The sequence below is a fragment of the Lagopus muta genome, chromosome 18 (genome assembly GCF_023343835.1).
Source record: "Lagopus muta isolate bLagMut1 chromosome 18, bLagMut1 primary, whole genome shotgun sequence".
Classification (NCBI taxonomy): Eukaryota; Metazoa; Chordata; class Aves; order Galliformes; family Phasianidae; genus Lagopus; species Lagopus muta.
The window spans coordinates 10,314,258-10,336,106 of NC_064450.1; the positions used below are offsets into that span (position 1 = coordinate 10,314,258).

Sequence of the window (21,849 nt, forward strand, 5' to 3'; positions counted from 1 at the left end):
TGTGATTAACCTGACCAAAGTTTTACAGCTGCTGACACAAGATAACCGGTTTCATTTTTCATCTCTTTTTCCATCTCTGCAGAAATTACCCTGAGAAGGGAGGTGTGACCCCTGATCCCCTGCAGTGACAGAGCTGCCCTGCAGCAGTGCGGGCTGCTGGCTGACTGCTGATCCCATCTGACTGACCCCGTCTTCATGGGGTCAGAACTGATCCCAGCTACGGAGCTCAGATTTGGGGAAGCTCAAGGACTCCACATCCAGCTTCTCATTCGTGGAAATCCATTACGATCACCTCCCCAAAGCAACAAGTTTGGGGTCTTTTATGTAAAACAACTGCAAGGAAAGAGTGGTGAGCTAGCACAGCTCTGCACCGTCTTTACCTCCTTGCTCTTCAACACAACCCTGCTGGCTGCGGAGTTTCACCTTTTGATTACTTTTTGTTTGTTTACTTTAGTTAGAGCAATGGTGATCTCCAGAATTTTCCTGGAGCCCTCAGGTTTCAATTCCAGCAGACTGGCAGTGTTGTCCCGTGTGCCTTTCCCTCTGCACTCGTTCTGCCCAAAGGATAAGCACTGTGCAATTAGGAGCAGAACTTAATAAGTCTTCACGTTACTAGAAGGAGTTTATTCTTATAAATAGGCTTTGTGAGTCACTGTTCCGCCACCCAGCTTCACATGGAATGCTGGGCTGCGTCCAAAAGGCAATAAACATTCTGTGTCGCTCCCCTCCTGATCCTGTTTCTTAAGAGCAGATGTTGAGATGGTTGTCTCCCCACCAGAGCCCAGCTGAAAAGCATTACCTGCACTTCGAGTGTGAACCCTGCCGAGCTACTTCCCGGAAGTCACCCGGGTAGGATTAGTGTCCGAATTTCAGCTAATTCTTCCAAGCATCTCTCAAAGCCAATTGCTTTCCCGTTTTTCGCAGGAGTTTGCTCCAAAAGGCAGCTCGAACAAAAGCGAGAACCGGCCAGCTGCAGAGCTCCTCGGAGCCGCGGACCTGCCGGCCCCGCGCTGCTGCAGACCCAGCAGCCTCTGCACGGCCGTAAGAACAACAGTGGCACAGGGACACCGACGGGCACGGCCCGCGAGCCGGAGCGCCGAGCGGGGAGGAGAAAGAAGCTCGTCTGTACGTTGCACGTTACAGCAGTCGGATGGAGCCGCTGCACAAAGAAAGTTCAGCCCCGGGCGCACGCGTTCCTCCGCTGTCCCTCCCCTGGGGGAGGTCGCCTGTCTGCTGCTGCCGCTGCTTCAGGGGGGTACCGGGGAGCCAAAGTACGGCGACGCACCTCCAGCACCCCTGAGCCGAACCCGACCCCTCTGCACCGCAGCCACCGCCTGGCTCAACACCCCCATCCCTCTGCCCCCTTCAGCCCTGTACAGCTGCCCTCTTGCCCCAACAACACGCTGCCCCGCGGTGCCCCGTCCCCTCGATCCCCCCTCACTTTGCTCCCGGCCCCTGCAGCCCCCCGGTCCCGTCCGTACCGCGCGCTCAGGCGGAGCAGCCCTCGGCGGGGCAGAGCTGCGAGCAGTGCGGCGGTGGCCATGAGTGCGGCGACGGCAGAACCGGGGGGGCCGGGCCGCCTTCCCGCTCCGCTCCGTACGCAGCTCCGGCGGGGGCGGTGCGCGGCCCGGCCCGGCCCTCCTCAGCCCCGGCTTGGCCTCACCCGGCCCCGGGGAGGGCAGGGCAGGGCTTGGCCGGCCTCGCCCCGCAACGGCCCGGCCCTGGAGGGAGGACGGGGTTTGGGAGCCGGGAGCCCTGCTAACCGCCACCCGCTCTGCCGTGTGGAGCGGGTCGCAAAGCATCTTCTGCGCGTGGGGGCCCCGCTGGAGCAGCGGGCGGGATGCCGCGCGTCCCAGGGCACGGCCGCGGCTTCCCGGGATCCCCCCTTTGCTTCCCGGCCACGGCACGCTGCTGACGGCACTGAGCCCCGTCTCCCTGCTCGCTTCTCTTCCCAGCTCCCTGCCCTGCAGCTCCGTCCCTCCGCTCTGTCCCAGCGGCCGCTTTTGGCCTCACCCCAAGCGCTTTGTCGCAGCCGCCCCGAAACCCTCACGCAAATCCCGAGCCTTGGCTGACACGGAATTTGGTACGAGGGCTGAAATTGACTCTGCCAAGGCAACCGGCGCTGCTTGCCTGTTTTTCTGCATCCGTCAGAGCCCTGTGAGTCATTAATTTCTAGCCTTATCCACTTAATGAATTATCGCAGTTACCACTTCGCTAGCGGCTTTCAGCACTCTGGCTGTCTGTACCCCGTCACATCAAACAGAGCAGCGAGGAGCGGCAGAGCCGGGCTTGCCGAGGGCAGAGGCAGCACCCAGAGGAGCCCCGCAGCGCACAGCGGCACTGACTGGTGCAGAAGGGCTGACACGTGTGGCATTCCTTGTGGCAAATGATTGACAGACTCTCCGGGCACTGCTGGAGGCTGGGGTATAAATTTGGTGCCAGAGGACAACCCGTGTCTCAAACATCACACAGACATTAACCACCGGGGTGGGCTGAGAGTGGCCTGATTCTCACTCAGCCACTGACCTGCAGGACAATCGCTGGCAGTCATTTCACAACCCCACTTCTGGTTTTCCCTCCGCCCAGGTGGACGCCAGAGATCAGCAATGGGAGATGCTCCGAGGCTCGCTCACCGTGTCGAGTGCAACAGAGCTTATGAACAAGGGTATCAATACTGGCTGCAGTGAATCTTAGGTATCAGAGCCACAAAATATGCTCGTAACACAACCACGTAATGAAATGCTGCCCGCAACCAAATCTTGTGTTTGGGAAGGTTGGTTTCAGAAGTAGATGTTGGATTTCTCTCAGTGTGCATTGCTCATGAAGCACAAGGAGCTTGTTTGGTGGCAGTAGTGGTGCTGCTTTATTTGGTTGGAGGAAGGAAAACCTTGTCTTTGAAATGTGAGAAACTGGTGAGCAGGTGGGTGAGTTTGTGCATTTCCATGGGTGATGTAAGGCTGTATGGCGCTCATGGCCAGGAGTCACTGCTGCAGCAAAGCACAGTGCAATTCTCTGTATCTGTACTGCAGGAGCATCAGCGTGCGCTCAGTGTCGTAAAACCACAGAGAAAAAAAAATAATGTCTTTGATACAAAAAAAAAAAAAAAAAAAAAAAAAAAAAAAGAAAGAAAAAGAGGAGTCTCCTCTCCTCTCCTCTCCTCTCCTCTCCTCTCCTCTCCTCTCCTCTCCTCTCCTCTCCTCTCCTCTCCTCTCCTCGGCACAGATTTGCCCTTCATTGCCCTCTGAACCTCGCTGCAAAAAGCACGAGCTTTGCACAACCGGACCTCGCTTTTCTCCAAAGAGGGCTCTGCCATTTCAGCTCACCATTGGGAGGCACAATAGCCTGCTTTACCAAATTCCTGTAACCTCCTGGATGAAAGCATGCCAACCTTAGGTACCTTCCACGGTATTTTCTAGGATGCAAATCCTTGTTTACCTTGTTTACCATGCCTTTGCTCAGAACCTCCAATAATCTCCGTTACATCTAAGGTAAGCAGATCCCCCGTGCTGGAAGAGGCTCAGCGGCACTGCACCGAGCAGCCAAGGTGCTCCCCGGGCACAGCTGTGCCGCAGCAGCACTCACAGACGCCTCTGTAAGCGCACGTAGGTCACAATGCGTGGAGGGGCTTGGAAACTCAAGGCTCGTTCTCACCACAATGCCGTTACTGGGGAGCACTAATTCGGCTCTGCCTCAGGAAAAACTCTTCCTCGGACTTTTCCGGCCGTGGGTCGATCGGGACAGGAGAGCACTTTGCTGGTGGAGCTTCCGGACCAGAAGAGAAGTTGCAGAATTTCTCCTCGCAGAGAGGAACGCCTCGGTCCAACTGCAGCTCCCAAAAGACAATCCGGGCTCCGAGCGCGGCGGCGGCGGCACGGCTCTGTGCAATGCGGCCGGCCAAGGCAGGGAGGCGCGGATCGCTGCGCGCTGCCGCTCGCAGGGCCGGCAACGCCGCTCCGGGCCGCCAGGGGGCGCTGCGCGACACCGCGGTGCGGACGTGGACGCGGAAGTGGCTGGCGGGGCGGCGGGGCGGCGGGGCGGCGCGGGGTCCGCGGAGCAGCCATGGCGCGGGGCGGCGGCAAGGCGGGCAGCCTGAAGGACAAGCTGGATGGCAACGAGCTGGACCTGAGCCTGTGCGGCCTGAGCGAGGTGCCGGTCAGGGAGCTGGTGAGCGTCCGAGCGTGCGGGGCCGGCCGGGAGCAGCGGGCCGATGCCGGCTTCGGGGCAGCAGCGCGGTGAGCCGGCGTGCGGGGACGGAGCCGGGCGGCGGAGCGTCACGACCCGTTCGGCGGAGCGGCGCTGCCCGGCCGCGCGAATGGCCCCGGGTTCGCTCCTTAGAGCGAGATCCCGGCTGCGGCCCCGTCAAGATACGACGTAGCTTCGCGGAAACAATACAAAATATCGCGGAAACGATACAAAAGTAGCGCCTTCGCGGAGGTTTCCGCACTGTACCCGTGCGTTCATTCGGGACTGCTTTCTTCCAGGCTGCGCTTCCAAAAGCAACCGTGCTGGATTTGTCCTGTAACAGCCTGGTTTCCTTGCCGGTAAGATGCCCGACAGCCTTTGAGAGGATGAAGCAGAGCTGGTAGGAAATATCGGGAAGAGACCCCTGGTGCTCCAACAGCCGCCGGCTCAGCCGGAGGTCGGAAGGAGCTCTGGGCTCTTTGCTCCTGCGGCGGCTGAAGGCGCCGCTGGCAGCGCAGGGCGGGTCGGTGCAGGCAGCGCTGCGGGACAGAGAGCAGCTGACAGAAAAGGGTTGCGCCGAGCAGAGTGCAGAACCTCCTGCCGAAGGATCCCGGCTGAATACCGAGCAGGCTCAGCAGCCGCAGCAGTTCAGCTGTCTCAGTTGTTCGGCACACCGCCTCCGGTTCGTCTGCCCCACCGTTACCTACCTCACTTTTCTGAGGCAAAGGAGGTGGGGGGATTGTCCTCCACCAGTTCCGTGGGAAGCTGGGGATTTGTGGCTTGTATCAAGGTGCAGACTCGGCACAGCCCCTGCCGAGGACCCTCAGTAAGGTGCTGAAATGCTTTTCCTGCTTTTTGGTTGTGTTTTAGTCAGATTTCTGCAGTTTGACACACCTGGTGAAACTGGATTTGAGTAAAAATCGGCTCCAGCAGCTGCCCGTGGACTTTGGGCGCCTGGTCAGCCTGCAGCACCTGGACCTCCTCAACAACCGTTTGGTCACCCTGCCCGTCAGCTTCGCGCAGCTCAAGGTAAAGCCGGCGGCCGGGCGGTTACGTAAAGCTTTGGGACGCAGCCCAGGGTCTTGTGATCCTTCTCAAGTTGATTTCTCTGGTGAAGCATCTATCCTGACGATACTCCTTCCAAAATTCAGCTGTCTCTGCGCTACGGCCCAGAGGAAATTCTCTCACGCCCATTGAGAACGCTGAGCTCCCCACTTGTCTTCCTATTTCATTCTTGGGAAAACCAAGCAGCTCTTTGCTTCAGCTTTGAATTTCTTAAATAACCACAAGTCTGTCGTGATGTTTGTGGCCGTCTGACAGCCCCCCCTTCACCACCTCTTCCTGCAGAACCTGAAGTGGCTGGATCTGAAGGACAATCCCCTGGATCCTGTTCTAGCTAAGGTAGCTGGCGACTGCCTGGATGAGAAGCAGTGCAAGCAGGCTGCAGTCAGGGTAAGGAACCTGCTGCTGTTTTATTCTTGTTTCTTATCTTTTTGGTGATGTTTTTTTCCTCTCTTTACTTAGTAAGCTCTAAAGTTTCTTCAAGCAGTTCTCTGCACTGATTTTACTGCTTCCATGGCTAGAGAAAAAACATGGGGAGTCCCACTCTCAGTAGAACTGAGGACTAAATGCTGCTTGCTAAGGGATTGAAAGCACAATCAGACAAAATAACTTGTGCATAGGCTTTGTTATATTGTTATACTTTGTTATAACTTGTTATACTCCAGGGTATAAAAATCTTCATAGAACTACTATGGGAAACCATAGGGTCATGTAAATAGTTGCTGCTGGGATTTGTGGAGCAAAAAGTTACAATATGCACTTCTGTTACTGCCTTGCCCTGCTGCTGTGAAATAGTTCAGGCTGATGAAACAAGCTGTTCTGTGATCCTCTGTAGCTGCTAGCACCGCTTTTCCATGTAATTTTAGAGCAGAGACCTCTGCTTCTTAACTGCAAAGATTGGTGTAGCAAGAGTTCTCTCCAAGTCGTACCTGGAGGGCTCAGGTCAGCGGTCAGATCCACCTGACTGCCTTCGCACCCACTGCAGCCATTTGTGAGCTAACCTGCCGCGAGCCTTCTGCAGCCATCTCACCTTGTTCTCTTGGACCTTGAAGGTACTGCAGCACATGAAAGCGATCCAGTCTGAGCAGGATCGAGAGAGGCAACGGAAGCTCCAGGCAGAGCGAGGTAAGCACAGTCCTCACGCTGCTGAATGCTGCCCACAGTAGGGATTGCCAGCAGGCAAATATTTGTAACTATTGGAGTTCTGAGCAGGGTAGAATGGCTGGAAGGAGAAAGATACCCTGGGACACAGTGCTAGTTCCTGCCTTCTTGACAGAATCATAGGACAGCTTAGGTTGGAAGATACCTTAAGAATCACCTGGTTTCAACCCCGCTGCCATGGGCAGAGACGCCTCCAACTGGACCTGGTTGCTCAAAGCCCCGTTCAGCTTGGTCTTGCACCCTTACAGGGAGCAGAATGAAGGATAAATAAAAGAAAGAAAAAAACCCACCACCAGAACAAACCACTACAGCACAGGACAGTTATTTGATTTCAGAGCATAGCTAAGGTTGGAACAGGTATCTGGGGGTCATCTGGTGCAACTCCCGCCTCAAGCAGGGGCATTGAGAGCAGCTCGCCCAGGACTGTGTCCAGGGGTTCCAACTAGGAACAGATAAGCAGGCAGTAAGGAAGAAGCCAGCGACAATCCTTTATGTAAATGGAAAACTTGCTGTTAATCCCCAGAAATGGAAAAGAAGCGCGAGGCAGAACAGCGAGCCAGGGAGGCTCAGGAGAGGGAACTGAGGAAGCGAGAGAAGGCAGAAGAAAAGGAACGCAGGAGGCGGGAATACGATGCTCAGAGAGCTGCAAAACAGGAGGTGGAAAAGAAAACTAAAAAGGAAACTGCGCAGACCCGAAGTAAGTGGTATCCACAGTGAGCTCAGGTAAAGTGCATTTTAATGTGTGCCTTGTGGAAAAGAGTGAACAGGAGCACTGCCTCAGAACTGCGTCATGCTTAACCTGCACTGTAGATTTGATAGTGCCAGATCTGCATTTATGCAGCCTAGGTGCTGAGAGACCAGGAGTGGGGGAAGCAGCACAGCAGCAGAGCTTACAGAAGCCTTACAGACAGGCAGCTGTAGGCAAGTAAAACAGTGATTTAACATCCAGGTTCCTGATGAACTACTGAGCTACAAGTTTCGTAAAGTGCTCTGAGTGCTCCTAAAAACTTCTCCATTCATTTAATCTTACTGTACTGAACTATAGGTTTAAAAACAGATCTTGTGCAACACACAGATGCTCTGCTCCTTTTTCACTTCTGCCCACGAAAGTAAATCTCATGCTCTTCTCCTAAAGTGACCGTAGTTAAATGAGGAGAGTTCTTTGAGAAAACAGGAGCACAGCACAGGCTGAAAAGCACATTAAGTGAGCACGGCGCAGACGGGTAAGGATGCCTGAATAATTCCTCCCGTTGTCTTGCAAACGTTGTTCTTGCAGAGCCTGCCTCCAGTTCTCGCGCCCCTCCCCCAGCGCGGCACAAGCACTCGTGGTCGCGGTCGGTGCTGAGGGCGCTGCTGCTGCTGCTGCTCTGCATCCTCGGCACTGTGGCTGTCTGCAGACTGACAGAGCTTCAACACCAACCGCTGTGCGTCAGCGTGAGCGCTCTCTACGAAGATGTAGTTGCTGCCGTGCAGAGCCACAAAACCCTGCAAAACGTGCTGCAGCAGAACTCGCAGCAGTGATTGTCCTGGATGGGCGCTTTGTCAGCATCTCCTTTCACCATCCACGCAGCCGGAATTCCTATGGAATTGTGTTCTGATGAAACGCTTTTTACCGTCAGCGTTGATTTGCTGGTCCTCTCCACGCACAGTAGTTACTGGCAGACCATCGCTGCTGCGCGCTTCTGTCGGCCGGCCGCTGCCATCACCTGCCTGCATTAACTTAACGCTCCTTGCCTCGAGGGATCCACAGCTAGCTCCTAAGACACAGACAGATGTCACTTCATAGGAGTGGGGAAAAAGGCGGCTTTCAGTTATCAGGTAGTTGTCGCTCTGTAATGCAGGTGTAAGATTTTTTTAATACGTATCCAGTTCTTGCTCTCGTTTCTGTTAGTGCTAAAATTGATGACGTGGCTGTATGGGAGTAACATAGGTAGGCCTGCTCCAGGACCAATGACGTGTGGAATGGCTGTGCATCTGTGTGTGTTGGAGTGAAGGAGCTGATGTACTATTGAAAGAAACTGAAAATTTTCAATACAACATTTTTCGCATCAATGTGTCTGAAGTGTTTGTGTTGTCACCTCAGGACAGAGCTCTGTTACACACCCTAGAGCAGCAACGCCCCTTTCTGACCGCGCACAGCGATCACTCGTTGCAGCCAGCTAGGAGCAGTAAAGGAGCTACAGCTCAAGAAGGGCTTCTTGCCAGCCTGCAGTCTTGTCAGAAAGTGAGTGCAGGGGGAGGTGACACAGACAGGAGCTGCTGCGGCTGGCTGCAGCACACGGCGCTGGGTGGCACTGCTGCAGCAGCACAAAGCCTGGCCCAGACTTCACCATGGGACCTGCAAAGGCTGGGAGTTTGGCACAGTGCTAAAGAAGACTCGGCTGTGTAAAGGCAGAGTAGTTCAAATAATCTCCACACCAAGGAAAACCAAACAAGCGTGTCATATCCCTACAGGGTTTGTGATTGTAAAAGAAAGTGAGTGTAAATGTAATGATGCAGCGCAGCTTTCAGAATAGCCATGCTACAGCCTCCACAGAGACACAGCTTTGTTAGGCACCTGATGTGCTCCCTCTTTTGCAGTACTGGAACGATTGCATCATTACACTGACACGAGGAATGGCAACTCCTCTGTTCCACTGTTACTGTGCTGCTACAAAGAAGTCAGTTATGCCATTTCATATGACCGAGGTCATAAGTGAAACAGAAGCTTTCACCTTCCCATAGCTTTATGATACACCTGTAGTTCTCTCATTACCTTTCAGAAGAAATCAACAGCATGGATTCAAAATAAAAGGACAGAGCAGCTTCCCATCCCTCTGACACAGCAGTATATTGCACGTTTTCTACACTTCCTTGAAACAGCTTTAGGTTTTGTTTCTAACTCATAGTCTTTAACAGGTCATTGCTTACCATCCAGAAATACAGCAGACAACACCCAAAGCAACACCTGCCTGTCAGCACCCGGCAGCAACCTGCAGCTCTACCATCTAGAAGAGTCCTGCTTAAGGCAGCAAACGCAAGGCTAATAAGATCTGTCACTTTCAGTCAGCAGCACCTACTGGCCATGCTGAGGCACCCGCTGCACGTGAAGCCACTGCAGCTCATGGCTGTTTTTCCCGTTTGAGGTGGCGTTCCTCCAAAAGGCAACTTCCATGCATGGAGTGCAGTTCAATTCATACTCAGCACTTATTTCAGTAAGTGCCTCTGGAGCAAAAAGCCTCAACTGTCCTCGTGTGCTCACCAGTGCTGATGGCTTTGTGGGCAGGAAAGCGTGTTCCCCAACCTAATCAAAAGAAAGCTCTTTCTGCCAACTGTTTAGACCTCGTAATTCCAGCACATGTAATCAGATTTCAAGACCCTCTATAGATTAAGCTGTCTGTGGACTGAATCAGGGCAGTCTAAATTTAAATCCGAAAATTAGTCTTATTCATTCCCATCTGGCACAGCAGAAAACAACAAAATGTCTTTGAGAGGTAAAGTTCTTTTCCCTCAGCAGAGCAGGTGCTGGGGGCAGCACCGCACTGAGCAGCACCATTTCTCACACTGAAGAAAGAGAAGGTATCTACTTGTAGTTTGGATACCAGTGGAAAACATCCAAGAAGACACGCCAGGATTACAGAACAGCTCGAGGCCGGAAGGGTCCTCTGGAAGTTGTACCTGTCCAAGGAAGTGTGTTAAGAAATAACTGATGTTATTACAGAAAGTGATTTATTCCCTTGGAAGAACTCTTGACAAATAACAAAAGCACCACCAGTGCCGTAAGGCATGTCCAGTTCATGCTTCATGGAAGACATTCCACAGCTTTCTGTGTAAACGCCAGCCATTCAGCAATTGGATCCAATTTCCTTCTAATGATAGAGACTAAAAGTGCTTCAAGCCTTTAAGCTGCGATCCAGGAGCCCACTTGTCACCTCCGCGCCTTTTCCCAGAAGGAAGATGAATACAACCAGAGAGACCATAGGATCTTCGCTCATCTGGGCTATCCAGAGACATCCAGGCAGAGATCAGGGTCGTGGGAAGTCATCTGCACACAGATCCTCCTGGACAGCTCGGGCCCAACGCGGCGGCAGGTTGCCGTCACCCCGGTGCCGCGGCGCACAGGGAGGGCAGCCAGCATGTTCTGCCGCTCCTGCTCTGAGGAGCACCTGCTGTAGGCCTGCGAGCAGCACAAAGGAATGGCATCATCTCTTCGCATCCATCGCTCAAAGATAGATCAGTAAATAAACCCCACACGCCTGCGACAGCTCTGCACTCTCACAATAAAACTCTTTTTTCCCCTGGTCTCACTCCAGATCTCATTACGGGTTTGGAGGCAGACAGGCCCCAAACTGCCCAGACAGAACAGGAGAACGGACACTGCGAGGTGTGACACTGCGCAGGCAGGACGAGCAAAGCAGGGCCGCGTTACTGTGGTGTCACTGGCAATTTCTTTGGCCTTTCTCTCCAAGGGGAAGCTCTCACACAGGCTCGTCAGTAGTCTGCTCCGTAAAGCTGAAGCAGCGTGTGCCAAGGAATTGAGTTTGTTCACCACCTTCCTAAACACTTCATGCAGAATCCTTGTGTCAAAGCTAATGCAAAGGTAAATTATTCCTACCATCCCCACAGCAGCTGTTTGCACGCAGCCCTCGGGACGCAGGAGGCATCCTTACCTGGACCAGCAGCTGAGGAGAAGGGTACGCAGACACAACAGCCTCAGCCATCTCCCCACTGACCCGGTTAAACTGTTGGATCTGCCTCTTCCAAACTTCAAAGAGGCCCTTTCCAGAAGGATCCACTTTCACGCCTCTGCACCACTTGTTCTCTAAGTAGAAAGAGAATCCTGTATTCTGCTGCTCTCGTCTGTGGATAAAGGATGAGAAAGCAAGTGACCCCCCCAAAATTCCAATTCCTGTACCTGTTACCACACAGCCAGAGAGCCACCTCTCGTGCTGTGCTGCTAAAGACACCAGTGGCATCAGCATGCTAAAAAGGTGACCCTGCTTTCTCTACATCAGTTTCCTACACGCAGGCCAACATTTTCTATTGAAAAAGGAACCATCCTGTAGCTAGCAGAACAAGACCTGGACTTAATGCCAAGTAAGACAACTTGAAATCAAAGTCTGCCTTCACCCCGCTATTCCCCCCAGCAAGCCTGAAAGCAAAGCCTCTCCAAAGAAAACGTAACCAAAATCGCCTGCTTACTCACTTGAATGGAGCTTCAGCTACAGCTTTTGTAAACATGGTGGCAAACTCTCCGAGTTCCTCCCAGCTCTCAAAAAAAGTGACTTGGACACGTGTGCAGAGTTGCAAATCCACTAAGGCCTGTAAAGGTCATTGAAACAACAAATGGAACAACTCACATTCTTACATCAAACTCCATTCATGACTGAAAGAAAAAACAAAAAACCCGTCCTAACATCCTGGTGTAAGTCAGGAACACCCATTCCCTCCCCATTTTGCAAACAGCTGAACACAAAGCATTTGGAGGCACTTTGTTTCCTGCTGTCCAATAGCAGTTAGTGCCATATCAGCTGGGAGATTCCTGCAACATGCAGCAACTGCTCCTGGGCGGCAGCAGCTGGCTTCATTGTCAGGCCATGGAGTTCAGGAAATGCTAACAGATTCATTTTTCACTTCCAGAGTCAAGGTGAACAAGACACATTAGCCCAGGAGAGGGTTGGTCTGTAACTGAACAGAGGGGAACTGAAAGAGCTCTACTTATTGTGCACAAACCAACAGAAGCTGAAGATTCCAGTCCCAGAAAGCGCATGATGGGGTCAAGTGTCCATGCAGAGGCAGACAACAACTGCATGCCTGTTCTACTCACATCTTCCACATCCAGTCTGCTGATCTCCAGGCCAGGATCTTTAACCCGTTTTTGCCTCTGGCCTCCCCTATCTTCTGCCTGGCTCCCATTTGCTGTTACCTGTTGCAGTCTCTTTTTTGACTGAGCTCTGAGACACCTAAGAGGAGGAAGCTCAGATTGGGAATTCTGAAGGGCGAGGTTGCTCTGGAGCATAGAGCACCTCAGCGCCAACACCCTGCGCTGACACCGCATCTGTAGGACAGGCCATTGGGTACACAAGCATTACAGCTGACAGAAAATTCCTCTGCAGCATTTATTTATTTATTCTTAGAGCAACAGAAGCCTTTCAAGAAAGTATCTGTGAACATTTCTGCCACCCTCATACTCATACAGGTATCTGTCACTGGTCACTGTGCTGACAAACTAGACAGACCTTTGTTTCTGCTCCTACATAACGGATGTGGAGCAGTTCTAGATGGGAATCTGTTACACGTCTTTGCTAGAAGGAATTAGTGTAAACACTGCCTCTTTCAGTGGGACAACACTGACGCATTTGAAGAGAAAAACTCTAACCTGAAATATTTCTCTACTTCAACAACTGTTAGAGCCAGAATTTTCCCAGGCATCTTTTCCATCACGCGAGCTACAAAGCTCTGTAAGGTCTCCTTCTGCTCTGTGCAGCCTTGGGCCTCCTGCAAAGAGCAATAGGAAAAAGAATGGAACCATCCCGAGTAGCACAGATGAGACCAGCAGCCTATGGCCCGAAGTTACAGCTAAGTCTTTGCGTAGGTGAAGTTCTGCTCCTGAAGCTCTCGGGTGCAAACAGAGAGCACTTGATCTAGTAACAAGTTACAGTAAAGAACACAAAAATAACAAAACACACATCACAAAAAAAGCCCCACAACATACTTGACCTGACAGCATCTACTAAGACAATGTTACCTCTCAAAAAGCCTCTAACAAATAGTAGCTAGGAAAGAAAGCTTACCAGAACTCTGTCTCAGACAATCTCAGTGCTTTTTATCAAGTATAGATCAGACTTACGATTCAATAAAACCATAGATAGCTTCCAAATGAAAAGGGATGGCAAATACCACCCTCTCCAGAAAGCCACATTCAGAGAGCACAAAAGTTATAAGCAGTCTTACTTGCTTGTGGTTACGAACCATGGACAAGAACTCTTCCAAACCAAGCAGAACCAGGAGATTCGGCTCTTCTGTCCATTCATTACTGTCCTCAGCCTGCCCAGACACAAAAACAAACAGCCAGACCAACGGCCTGTTTACAATTCAAAATCAAACCAGTGTTCTCAATCTGAGGTAGGGAGAAGTTTAGAGGAATGTTTGTTTGGGATGCTAAAAACAGTTACTATCAAGTGCAAACAACATGCGAAGAAAAGGGCAAGATGATCAAGATTTTGTCCCCACACCTGAGATAACACTGACTTCCTCCTCCAGGTAATGCTGCAGGGAACAGCCTGGCTCTCAACCACGCAGGAATAATTTGCAGACTGCAAAGCAGCACGGATCTGCACCCCACCTTCAACCTGCAAGAGAACTGAGATTGGCACACGGGTCAGGATCCCACAGCCAGAGCTGCTGCGAGGCCAGTGCAGGCTGCAAGCAGTACCTGGATCCAGCACCACAGCAATGTATTTCTGGCACTCCCCCGGCCGCTGAGCTCTCAGCACTTTGGCGAGGTTCTTCTTTCTTTCTCTTTCCTCCTCCTGCCGCCTTTTCCTCGCTTCCCGGTCCTTCCTCCTCTTCCAGGCCGCCTGGCAAATCGCCTCCCCTTCCTCCCGGCCGTACTTCGGCTTCTTCTTCGGAGGAGAAGCTTCTGCGTTTTCTCCACTTTGCAGAGGCCCCCCAGGCCGGGCCGTACGCTCACGCACAGGGGCAGCCGGAGGGATCGCCGGCCCCCTAGAGCCGGGGGGGCTGACGGAAGGTCCTCCCTCGGGTAACAGCGCGGCTGTTGGAACAGTCCGTTCCCTGCGGCCGTCCCGCTCAGCCGCAGCCCCGCCACCCGCCGGCAGAAGCCCCAGACCCGCAGCGCTCTGTATTGGCCCGCCGGGCGGCAGCCTCCTGCTGACCCTCTCAGACAGGGGAAGGATCTCTACTTCATCCTCGCTGTCACTGCTCAGCATCTCAACGCCGCTCCCTCGCCTTAGAGGAGGAGGAAACGACGCCCTCAGAAGGGCCGGCCCACCAGCTGCCGGCAGCGGCTGCAGCAGAGCAGCGAAGGCTGGCAGCTCCTCGTCACTACCCTCAGCTCCCGCCATTTCCTACGCCCCCAGAAGCGGCCGTTGAGGGGAAAACAGCGGGCGGGCGTTTGGCGCGCTGGGCGATGATTGGCCGGATTCCGAGCGCATGCGCCTGCGGCGAGAGGGGATTGGTCCGCGCGCGTGAGCGTGTGTGCGTTCGGACGAATCTCCTCCTACTGCTCCGGAAGGAGAAGTGAGGCGGCACCGGAAGATGGCGGCCTGGGGGCGGCTGTGTGAGTGAGAGGCGTTGAGGGAGGCGCGGCGGGGCGGTGAGGGTCTGTGGGATCGCTGAAGTGGAGCTGGTTTTAGGCCCGGCTCGCTCTGAAGCACAGGACGGCCTGCGGGAAGCCGTGCCGGACGGTTGCCGGTTCGCGCTCTCTGAGGCCGCTCTGTGGTTAAAGGGCATCGTTGGGAAAAAACGCTGGGCTGTGTTGGGCCGAACGGCGCGGGGCGCTGCGGTCAGACGGCGCCGTTCGTCTGCGGGAAGGGGTTTGCAGGCAGTGATGTGGTGGCGGCAGACGCCATCCGGGCCGTAACAAAGGTTTCTTTTTCCCTGGACTTGTGCTGGTTGTAGCCCCAGGGTTTGTGCTCAGGGAGTAATTATGCCTGTGTATCGTCCTGAAGTGGAGTCTCCGCATTTTGCTTTATCAGTACTGGTTGCTTGCTTCTTGCTTTGTTCTCCTCAGCCCTTGAGATGCAGCCTATTTGCAGAGGATTTAGTGGTTGAACAATAATTTGCCCTGGGATTTCTTTTCCTCAGGGCTTTTGTTTACCTTTAAAGCCGTTAACTGACATCCTCTAAATCGGGAAAGAAAAAAACCAACACCTTAACTTACATATTTTTCAGCTGGTTTGTTGCTGTTGTTCTTGTTCCAAATCTAGTTCTGTCCGTTCCACAAACGAGCCTGGCTGCTGTCAGATGCGCTTCTAAGAAATCCGGGGGCAGCTCAAAAAATTTGGGTGGTCGCAGCCCCGGGAAGCGCTATGGAGTGAAAAAGTTAGAAGGTAGGTGAGATGTCTGCTGAGCCGCATTGGCACCCACGGGGTTTTGCACAGGTATCCCCTGCCAGCTGGGCTGATTGTGGAGCGTTTCGGTAGGAGGCGGCTGGGGCATTTTTCCAAGAGAAAGGAAACAGGAAGTTCAGCAGAAACTCGCCTCCCGGGGGCAGGGGTGGCAGCAGGAGGGCGCGGTGAGTCAGCCCTCCCTGCCAGCAGGACTGCGAGCGGCCAGACAAAACTGCCTATGGAAAATGTACTCTGGTACTTTGCGTCCCTGCAGAGTCCAGGAGGAGGGTACCCTGTGGGATAGCTGGTAACTGAAGCGTCCTTTCCCTCTGCTCTGCGTTAAGAAGTTGGTTGTTTTAGATGTTTACAAAGGGGAGAATTATGATGTGCAGAGGAAGCCAAAGTACAGATTCTTGCAGCTCAGTGCTTAATAATAGAGAGTTTGTTCATGAAAACATGTCAGTGTTAGAGGTAATGTAACAAATGCCTTCAGCAAGTACAAAATGCCTTGTGCTCTAGAAGCAATCTCCTCAAAAAGAAAATTCCCACAGAAAGCTCTTAAAGTCCTGGAACCATTTGTTCTTCTGCCAGCCTCGGGGCTCCATTTCTCTGCAGTCTGACTCTGCCATTCTGTTGCAGGTACATTTGTGCATGCAGGCAACATTCTGGCTACTCAGCGATTGATACGCTGGCATCCAGGGGCTCACGTAAGTCACACACCTTGTATTTTAAAACGTGGAGCAGCAGATGCTGCTGAAGCCGGGTATCAAACAACATGGACAGATGCCCTGGCCGGCTGTAGTGAAAGACCTCCAGCCTTTCCTTTCTAAGGCCATCTGGCTCTTTTCCAGGTGGGGATGGGCCGGAACAAGACGCTCTACGCCCTGGAGGACGGGATTGTGAGATACACTAAAGAGGTCTATGTGCCCCCCCCCCGCAGCAGCGAGAGCAGGGAGGTGATCTGCTCTCTGCCCAAAGGAGCGATTCTTTACAAAACCTTCATCAGTGTTATCCCTACCACGAAAGTAGGAAGCTTTAAGCTGGTCACCATGCTCTGAGTCTCCCGTGTGACACAGGAGTGGATGGGAGGAAGCAGCTAGGACAGAGCGCTACAGCTGGACTGCCGTCTGAGGAGGACAAGAAAACCTTGCTCTGAAATTAGCTGTGCTTTGCTCTCTTGCTCCCAGAGCACATGCAGTAGGTGTTTGGGCATTGGAATCATCTGCTGGCCGCTGTAAGAGTGTTCAATAAATGCACTGGAGTTCTTGAGGGTCTTGACTGTTCACAGAATGTTACCTGTGTTCCTTCAGCAGCTCTCCTTCCCCTGGAGAACCTGTTCCATTGTTCCACTGAATTAGTTCTATCTAGAATCACCTTTGTGACAATACTTGTCCTACTAACAATTCCATCTATTTTTATTCATTTTTAGTCACTGCTGCTATATTTGTTTCTTAGCTCCAAGACATTACAGAAAAGGAGAGATTCCTTTCCAGCTGTATCTAACTGCATCCCACAAAGCTAGATTTCTGCTGGTATCTAACTCACCTCACTGATTAACTCAAATGCCCAGAAGCATTCCGTTTACAACCATGTGAGGCAATTCTGTGCTCTTAAAGCTAATTGGTGACTGATTTTAGAGTGCCTGTTAAGAGGCGCAAGTCTGGGATGGTATTTGAAACTCAGCAGCTGGAGGTGTCTCATAAAGCCATAATCCAGAAGACTTTTCTTCTCATCTTTCCTGAGTCATTCCGTGATTGCTCATGTTACTTGAAAGAAAGAAGCCTGGATGCCTCATAGCCAAACTGATCTCATTTTATCTACAGGTTTGTAAACAATTTGAAGCTTAGGCTTTACAGTAGAAAACAGGTTATCAAAATTGGTAGTGTAGTGACATTAATAGATTGTCTTCTCCTCAAAAGAAGACGAGGTAAGATGCACCAGAAGTGCATTTCCACCTTTGCTTTACATTCCCCATGGAGGCTGCCGGCCATTTTGCCCACTCTGCTGCCCTTTTGCACACCCAGCTGTGCCGTTGTCTCAGCGCTCTGTTTGCACACAGCACTGCCAGTGACACGATCCCTTCAACCTCAAGTTTCTGCACATCTGAAGTTCATACAAACTGCTGCCATGAGAGCGTGCAGCAGCGCTCCGATGCAGATTCGTTCTGTCACTAGCAGGTCAGGATTGCCATTGGGAATCTGATACGCTGATAAACAGTTTTGTCTCCTGAGGAATAGATGAAGTGGCACAGCACGACCATCAGAGCTCAAACACGTGTGCTTGGCAGTGCCTGCCGCGCCCTCAGAGCTAATGATCCACCAGCTGCCTGCAGGAACAGAGCAGACCTTCACCTTTGCTTCACCCCTCATGCGGAGCAAAGCAGCTCTGCTGCCGATCCACCGCCTCGTGTTTGGCAAATGGAAGAGCAAGCAGACGTCCCTGGTCACTGCAGTCAGGGGAGCTCCGTGGTTGTCTCCATGCTGCGGGACGGGCGTCCAGGACAGCTGGGTCCGACTCGCCTGCCTCCAACCAGCTGACTGGAAACAGGAGCGAAGGTCTGAGGTTCGGCTGTTCCCTCAGGTGGGAACGACGTCCCAGGACTTCTGCCACTGACGCGAGGAAGAAGCACGGCAGCACGAAGTCTTACACAGCTGTGCTCCGCTGGCTTTGGCAGCTGACCGGGGCCTGGGGGGGGGCTGGCACAGCGCGTCTGTCTGTGGCCTCTGAGGCGATTTCCACTCCTGAGAAAGCTGGAGGGTGCCGCAGGGCGTGCTCATAGGGAGGGGGCAGCTGTTGAGAGAATCGGAAACAAGCAGGTCACCCCACGTCCTACACAGCACACACAAGGCACCAAAAAACATTGGAATTAAATTCCAGGTCTCAGAGCAGCAGGCTGCTGGCTGGCTGCGAGCTGGAAGGTAAGAGCTGAGCTTGGCATCGTTTGCCTCGCAGGGGGGCAGAAACCCACAGATGTCACAGCATATCCCTCCCGCTCCCTCCAGGATGCCATGTTAGGTTCCTGCTCTGCCCCGTGCCAGGGACTGGGCCCTGCTTGTTGCAAAGCCAGAAAAGAATTGGCTTCTGCTGAAACAGGACTGTTGTTCACTTCCCTTTAGCTACGTGCAGGCTGTAGGGGGGTCTATAAAAGCAGGCTACAGTTTGTAACTTCAGAGTTTTCAAGGCTCAGTACTCCCAAATTTAAGCCTGTTGGGCTTTAGCAGGCACAATTCTGAGCAAGTCACTCAGCACAGGCTAAGAAATGTTAAGAGTTCAATTTCTTGTCCTTGGTGCGGCTGGGCCTTGCTTTCCTCTGCCCTCAGTGCTCTCACATCAGGGCATTGGTTACAAACCCAAGTGCTGAGTGCCAAGTGCTGCAATTCCAAATATTGCATTGTAGCACTACAAGCTGAAAATCCAGGTAAACCAGGGAGTGCTTTGTGCTCTGCTAAGGATTTCAAATATTTCTCTGCTGCTTCAGTCAATGAGGACTTCTTCAACAGGAGTCTGATGTCAGATGCCCTCTCTTGGACTGCAAATCTTAAATACCACAGCAGGCAAAGCCTCTGGCTCTCAATAAGCCACGAGCACTTTGAGGTAACAGCACGGGGCTGTCAGAAACGTCCTGCTGGGAGAAAGGAGCGAGGAACCACGGAAGCCTTCCGATCCAAAAATAGCTTTCCACGCTCGGCCTGGCACAGAGCGCTGATCATAAGGGCTCGCTCTGCCATCAGCACTTCTGTCCTTACTCCCAGCACAGGCATTTCTGCAAACGCACCGGCAGAGATGAATCATTAACTGCACAGATGTACACAAAAGGAGCCTCTGAGTACACCGTGTGCCCTTCCCAGAGATAATGGCTATCGGAGAATGGTGAGCATGGGGAACAGAGTCCATAAGCACTGCAAATCACTGGAGCCAAAGCCAGATACAGGTGGGAGCAGCGCTGCCCCTGGGCCCTCACCGACTGAGAGCAGCCCTGGGCTCACCTCCTGGGAAGGCTCTGCCCACAGCCCAAACCTCTCTGCGATCATCTGATGGATCTCCCGCTGGCGATCCTTCTTCCGCACACTCTCATAGCTGGGCAGGCGGGGCTCCCAGGAGGGCAGCTGGTAGCTGCTGGGCGGCGCGACACAGAACAGCTCCTCTGCCTGGAAACACCAAAGCCAGAAGTGTCAGCGCAGCGGGGCTCTGCTGGGAGCCGGTGGCCCAATGCCACCTCGGGATGCTTCAGGCTCAAAACTACGAGTGCTGCTCCTTGAACCCCTTGAAGAGGAAATCCGCACACCCTTCACCCCGCACACCTGGAAATAATTACACCACGGGTGCAAGATGCAGACGCGCTCTACAAGATCCCAAAGTCCAGGGGATCTGCCCAATCAAAGCAAGACATACAAAGACAAGGTGGTGCCCTCCGTAGCATCCCTGGGCCTTCTGCACCAGTTCTTGTGCACAGACAGCTTTCCCAGAGCCCGACTCCTCTCTCATGACCCCCAAGACCTTCCCGGGACACCACAACCTTCCCAAGTCTCCTTCCAGGGTCATCGGGACCTTCGCTACCCTTCCCCCCAGCTCCCCGTAGGGAAAGCAACACCACCTGCATGCCAGGATTCTCAGCAGCGCTCTCCAGCCGCGACGCTCTGCACTGGGGTCCCACCAGCCGCTGGTTGCTGCTGAAGTACGGGGGTTGGCAGTCCTGGAACGAGGGGTCAGAGAGGAGCAGTGAGCTGAAATCCCCCCCCCGCAGCTGCAGCTCCAGACGAAGAGCCGCCGGCTGTGCCCGGCGCGCCGTGCCTGCACCCTTCCCGCACCCAGAGCTCCCGCACGGTCTGGCCGGGCAGCAGCAGGTCCGCTCTGGGCGCCCACGTCGGCTGGCCGCGCTGCCGGGCGCCGGAGGCTTCACACAGGTTCAGCAGAATTAGCTTTCACGGGGGAACAGCACGACATAAAAAAAGGAAAAAAAAAACAGAAAAGCGGGCACTCGGCTTTTCCACTGGTGTAGATAAGAGCTCTGGCACGCGTTCAAGGTCACAGGATTTGTAAACTCTTATCTATTCAGGGATTCGTTTCAGAGCAACGCTGCAAGCAGCTCTGAGGAGCAATTACGGTTCTACTCCTGAGCAGCCTTGCTGCGCTTAAACGCGATTCCCTGCAAAGGCGCTGAGCAACTGCCAGCAAAGATTCCTCCCGCGGAGCGAAGCGCTCCCTGCTCTCACAAAGCGGCGCGGAGCCTTCGGTCGGACCGCGGGGCTGAACGGGGGGCGGAGGGCAGCGCGCGTGACTGCGCCGGATGGCGGCGCGGTGCCGCCCCGTTCCGGGTCAGCGCGGCACCCACCGGCCCGGGCAGCGGGGAAGCCGCCTTTCCGCACCCAAAGCCCGAAGCGCCGTCCCCGCATCGCTCGGAACGGCGCCTTCCCCGGGCACCGCACAAAGGCGAGCCGGCCGAACACGCCGCTTCCCGGCCCCACTCCTCGCGAGGCCCCTTCCCCGTAAAGCGGAGCAGCGCGGAGCTCTGCTCGCCAGCGTGCCGAACGGAGAAAGGGAAGGAAGGAGGAAAGCGCGACCCGGGCCGCCAAGGGGAGCCGCGGCGGTTCCCCCCCAGCAGAGCCCGGCACGAGGGCACGGGGCACTCACGCACTGCCCGGGGCTCTGGAAGAAGCGGCACGAGCAGAGGAACTGGCAGCACGTGGGGTCCCGGCGGTACAGGAGCAGCAGCAGGACGAGCACCGCCACGAAGAACAAGGACGTGGACACGGCTGCCAGGGGAGAGGACATGCAGTGAGCGGCGGGCAGAGCGCGCAGCCCCTTCGCCCGCGGAGTCTGTAGGAACAAAGCAGCGCGGGGAAGCCGGACTCGCCCGCTGCCCGACCTAGAGACACCGAGAGCACCGCGCGTCCCCAGCGCTTCTCTCGCCGTAACGAGACATCGGCTCTGTTCCCAGAGCGCGTCCCACGACCAGCTCAGCTCCGCCCCGTACCCCCGCGCTGCCCCGAGCGTATCTCGGGACGCAGCCACGGCTCCCCGCAGCTTCCGCGTCTGCGGTTCCCAACGGACCGCGTGCGGGGAGCGGAAGCCGTTCCGGCTGCAGGAAGCGGACCGAACGCTCCCGGTTCCGTCCCGGCACCGCGGGGAACCCCGGAGAACGTCCCCGGCGAGGAGCCCCGGCCGCGCACTCACTGGCAGCGACGACAATGGCCAGGACGTTGCTGTCCATGTTCTCCTCTCCGGGCCGCACCATACTCCGACCGCTCCGCTCCGCAACCCGCCGGGCCGGGCCCAGCACAGCGCCGGCAGCGGCGCCGCCCCCCGGCCCCACTGGCGGCGGGGCCGGAGGTCGCCGTGGCGACGCGACGCGCGGGCGGAGCCCCGGGAGGGAGCGGCCGGGAGGGGACAGGGC

General features: G+C 54.4%; 5 protein-coding genes across 8 annotated transcripts in view; 2 read left to right on the forward strand and 3 right to left on the reverse strand.

Moving 5' to 3' along the window:
- ACSF2 (acyl-CoA synthetase family member 2) overlaps positions 1 to 2,356 on the reverse strand; it is a 35,298-nt gene extending 32,942 nt beyond the window's left edge. Inside the window, exon 1 of one of the 2 annotated variants that reach the window (XM_048965554.1) lies at positions 2,208 to 2,356. Coding sequence is in view for 1 of the 2 variants with exons in the window: in XM_048965553.1 (XP_048821510.1) it covers positions 1,482 to 1,543 (62 nt within the window). In the remaining variant the exon portion in view is untranslated. Of the gene's footprint in view, positions 1 to 1,481; positions 1,629 to 2,207 lie in introns of those variants that run through there. The other variant, XM_048965553.1, reaches the window with a different exon arrangement.
- Positions 2,357 to 3,993: 1,637 nt separating this feature from the next.
- Positions 3,994 to 8,457, forward strand: LRRC59 (leucine rich repeat containing 59). Its single transcript, XM_048965100.1, has 7 exons — positions 3,994 to 4,164; positions 4,482 to 4,541; positions 5,053 to 5,211; positions 5,530 to 5,634; positions 6,297 to 6,369; positions 6,929 to 7,102; positions 7,682 to 8,457. Exons 1-7 carry the CDS (start codon positions 4,060 to 4,062, stop codon positions 7,924 to 7,926), a joined length of 921 nt encoding a protein of 306 aa, XP_048821057.1. The 5' UTR covers positions 3,994 to 4,059; the 3' UTR covers positions 7,927 to 8,457.
- A 95-nt stretch (positions 8,458 to 8,552) lies between these two features.
- On the reverse strand, positions 8,553 to 14,584 carry EME1 (essential meiotic structure-specific endonuclease 1). Of its 2 annotated transcripts, none has more exons than XM_048965099.1 (8): positions 13,820 to 14,584; positions 13,620 to 13,747; positions 13,357 to 13,431; positions 12,764 to 12,882; positions 12,212 to 12,347; positions 11,591 to 11,706; positions 11,055 to 11,244; positions 8,553 to 10,561 (listed from the first exon to the last, which is right to left on the reverse strand). In XM_048965099.1, the coding sequence occupies exons 1-8, from the start codon at positions 14,466 to 14,468 to the stop codon at positions 10,385 to 10,387; spliced, it is 1,590 nt and encodes a 529-aa protein (XP_048821056.1). In that variant the 5' UTR covers positions 14,469 to 14,584; the 3' UTR covers positions 8,553 to 10,384. The 2 variants fall into 2 exon arrangements, with proteins under 2 accessions (XP_048821056.1, XP_048821055.1); XM_048965098.1 differs by having other exon boundaries at positions 13,339 to 13,431.
- MRPL27 (mitochondrial ribosomal protein L27) lies at positions 14,559 to 16,729 on the forward strand. The gene is made up of 4 exons (XM_048965103.1): positions 14,559 to 14,683; positions 15,333 to 15,455; positions 16,095 to 16,162; positions 16,307 to 16,729. The coding sequence occupies exons 1-4, from the start codon at positions 14,662 to 14,664 to the stop codon at positions 16,511 to 16,513; spliced, it is 420 nt and encodes a 139-aa protein (XP_048821060.1). The 5' UTR covers positions 14,559 to 14,661; the 3' UTR covers positions 16,514 to 16,729.
- Positions 16,730 to 16,853: 124 nt separating this feature from the next.
- LOC125702177 (uncharacterized) lies at positions 16,854 to 21,755 on the reverse strand. 2 transcript variants are annotated; one of them, XM_048965101.1, is made up of 6 exons: positions 21,630 to 21,755; positions 21,087 to 21,208; positions 20,264 to 20,374; positions 20,050 to 20,148; positions 19,442 to 19,603; positions 16,854 to 18,245 (listed from the first exon to the last, which is right to left on the reverse strand). In XM_048965101.1, the coding sequence occupies exons 1-6, from the start codon at positions 21,688 to 21,690 to the stop codon at positions 18,099 to 18,101; spliced, it is 702 nt and encodes a 233-aa protein (XP_048821058.1). In that variant the 5' UTR covers positions 21,691 to 21,755; the 3' UTR covers positions 16,854 to 18,098. The 2 variants fall into 2 exon arrangements, with proteins under 2 accessions (XP_048821058.1, XP_048821059.1); XM_048965102.1 differs by lacking the exon at positions 20,264 to 20,374.
- Positions 21,756 to 21,849: the final 94 nt, after the last annotated feature.

Excerpts from the sequence above, each read along its gene's own strand:
- LRRC59 (XM_048965100.1), top strand. The coding sequence starts at position 4,060 with ATGGCGCGGGGCGGCGGCAAGGCGGGCAGCCTGAAGGACAAGCTGGAT. Across the intron at positions 5,635-6,296 it reads GCAAGCAGGCTGCAGTCAGG|GTACTGCAGCACATGAAAGC; the intron begins GTAAGGAACCTG and ends TGGACCTTGAAG. Across the intron at positions 7,103-7,681 it reads GGAAACTGCGCAGACCCGAA|AGCCTGCCTCCAGTTCTCGC; the intron begins GTAAGTGGTATC and ends TTGTTCTTGCAG.
- EME1 (XM_048965098.1), bottom strand. The coding sequence starts at position 14,468 with ATGGCGGGAGCTGAGGGTAGTGACGAGGAGCTGCCAGCCTTCGCTGCT. Across the intron at positions 13,432-13,619 it reads GGAAGTCAGTGTTATCTCAG|GCTGAGGACAGTAATGAATG; the intron begins GTGTGGGGACAA and ends GTGTCTGGGCAG. Across the intron at positions 11,245-11,590 it reads GTAGCTGAAGCTCCATTCAA|ACGAGAGCAGCAGAATACAG; the intron begins GTGAGTAAGCAG and ends CTTTATCCACAG.
- MRPL27 (XM_048965103.1), top strand. The coding sequence starts at position 14,662 with ATGGCGGCCTGGGGGCGGCTGT. Across the intron at positions 14,684-15,332 it reads GGCGGCCTGGGGGCGGCTGT|TTCTGTCCGTTCCACAAACG; the intron begins GTGAGTGAGAGG and ends TTCCAAATCTAG. Across the intron at positions 15,456-16,094 it reads TGGAGTGAAAAAGTTAGAAG|GTACATTTGTGCATGCAGGC; the intron begins GTAGGTGAGATG and ends ATTCTGTTGCAG.
- LOC125702177 (XM_048965101.1), bottom strand. The coding sequence starts at position 21,690 with ATGGTGCGGCCCGGAGAGGAGAACATGGACAGCAACGTCCTGGCCATT. Across the intron at positions 21,209-21,629 it reads GGCCATTGTCGTCGCTGCCA|CCGTGTCCACGTCCTTGTTC; the intron begins GTGAGTGCGCGG and ends CTCCCCTGGCAG. Across the intron at positions 20,149-20,263 it reads AGACCGTGCGGGAGCTCTGG|GACTGCCAACCCCCGTACTT; the intron begins GTGCGGGAAGGG and ends CCCTCGTTCCAG.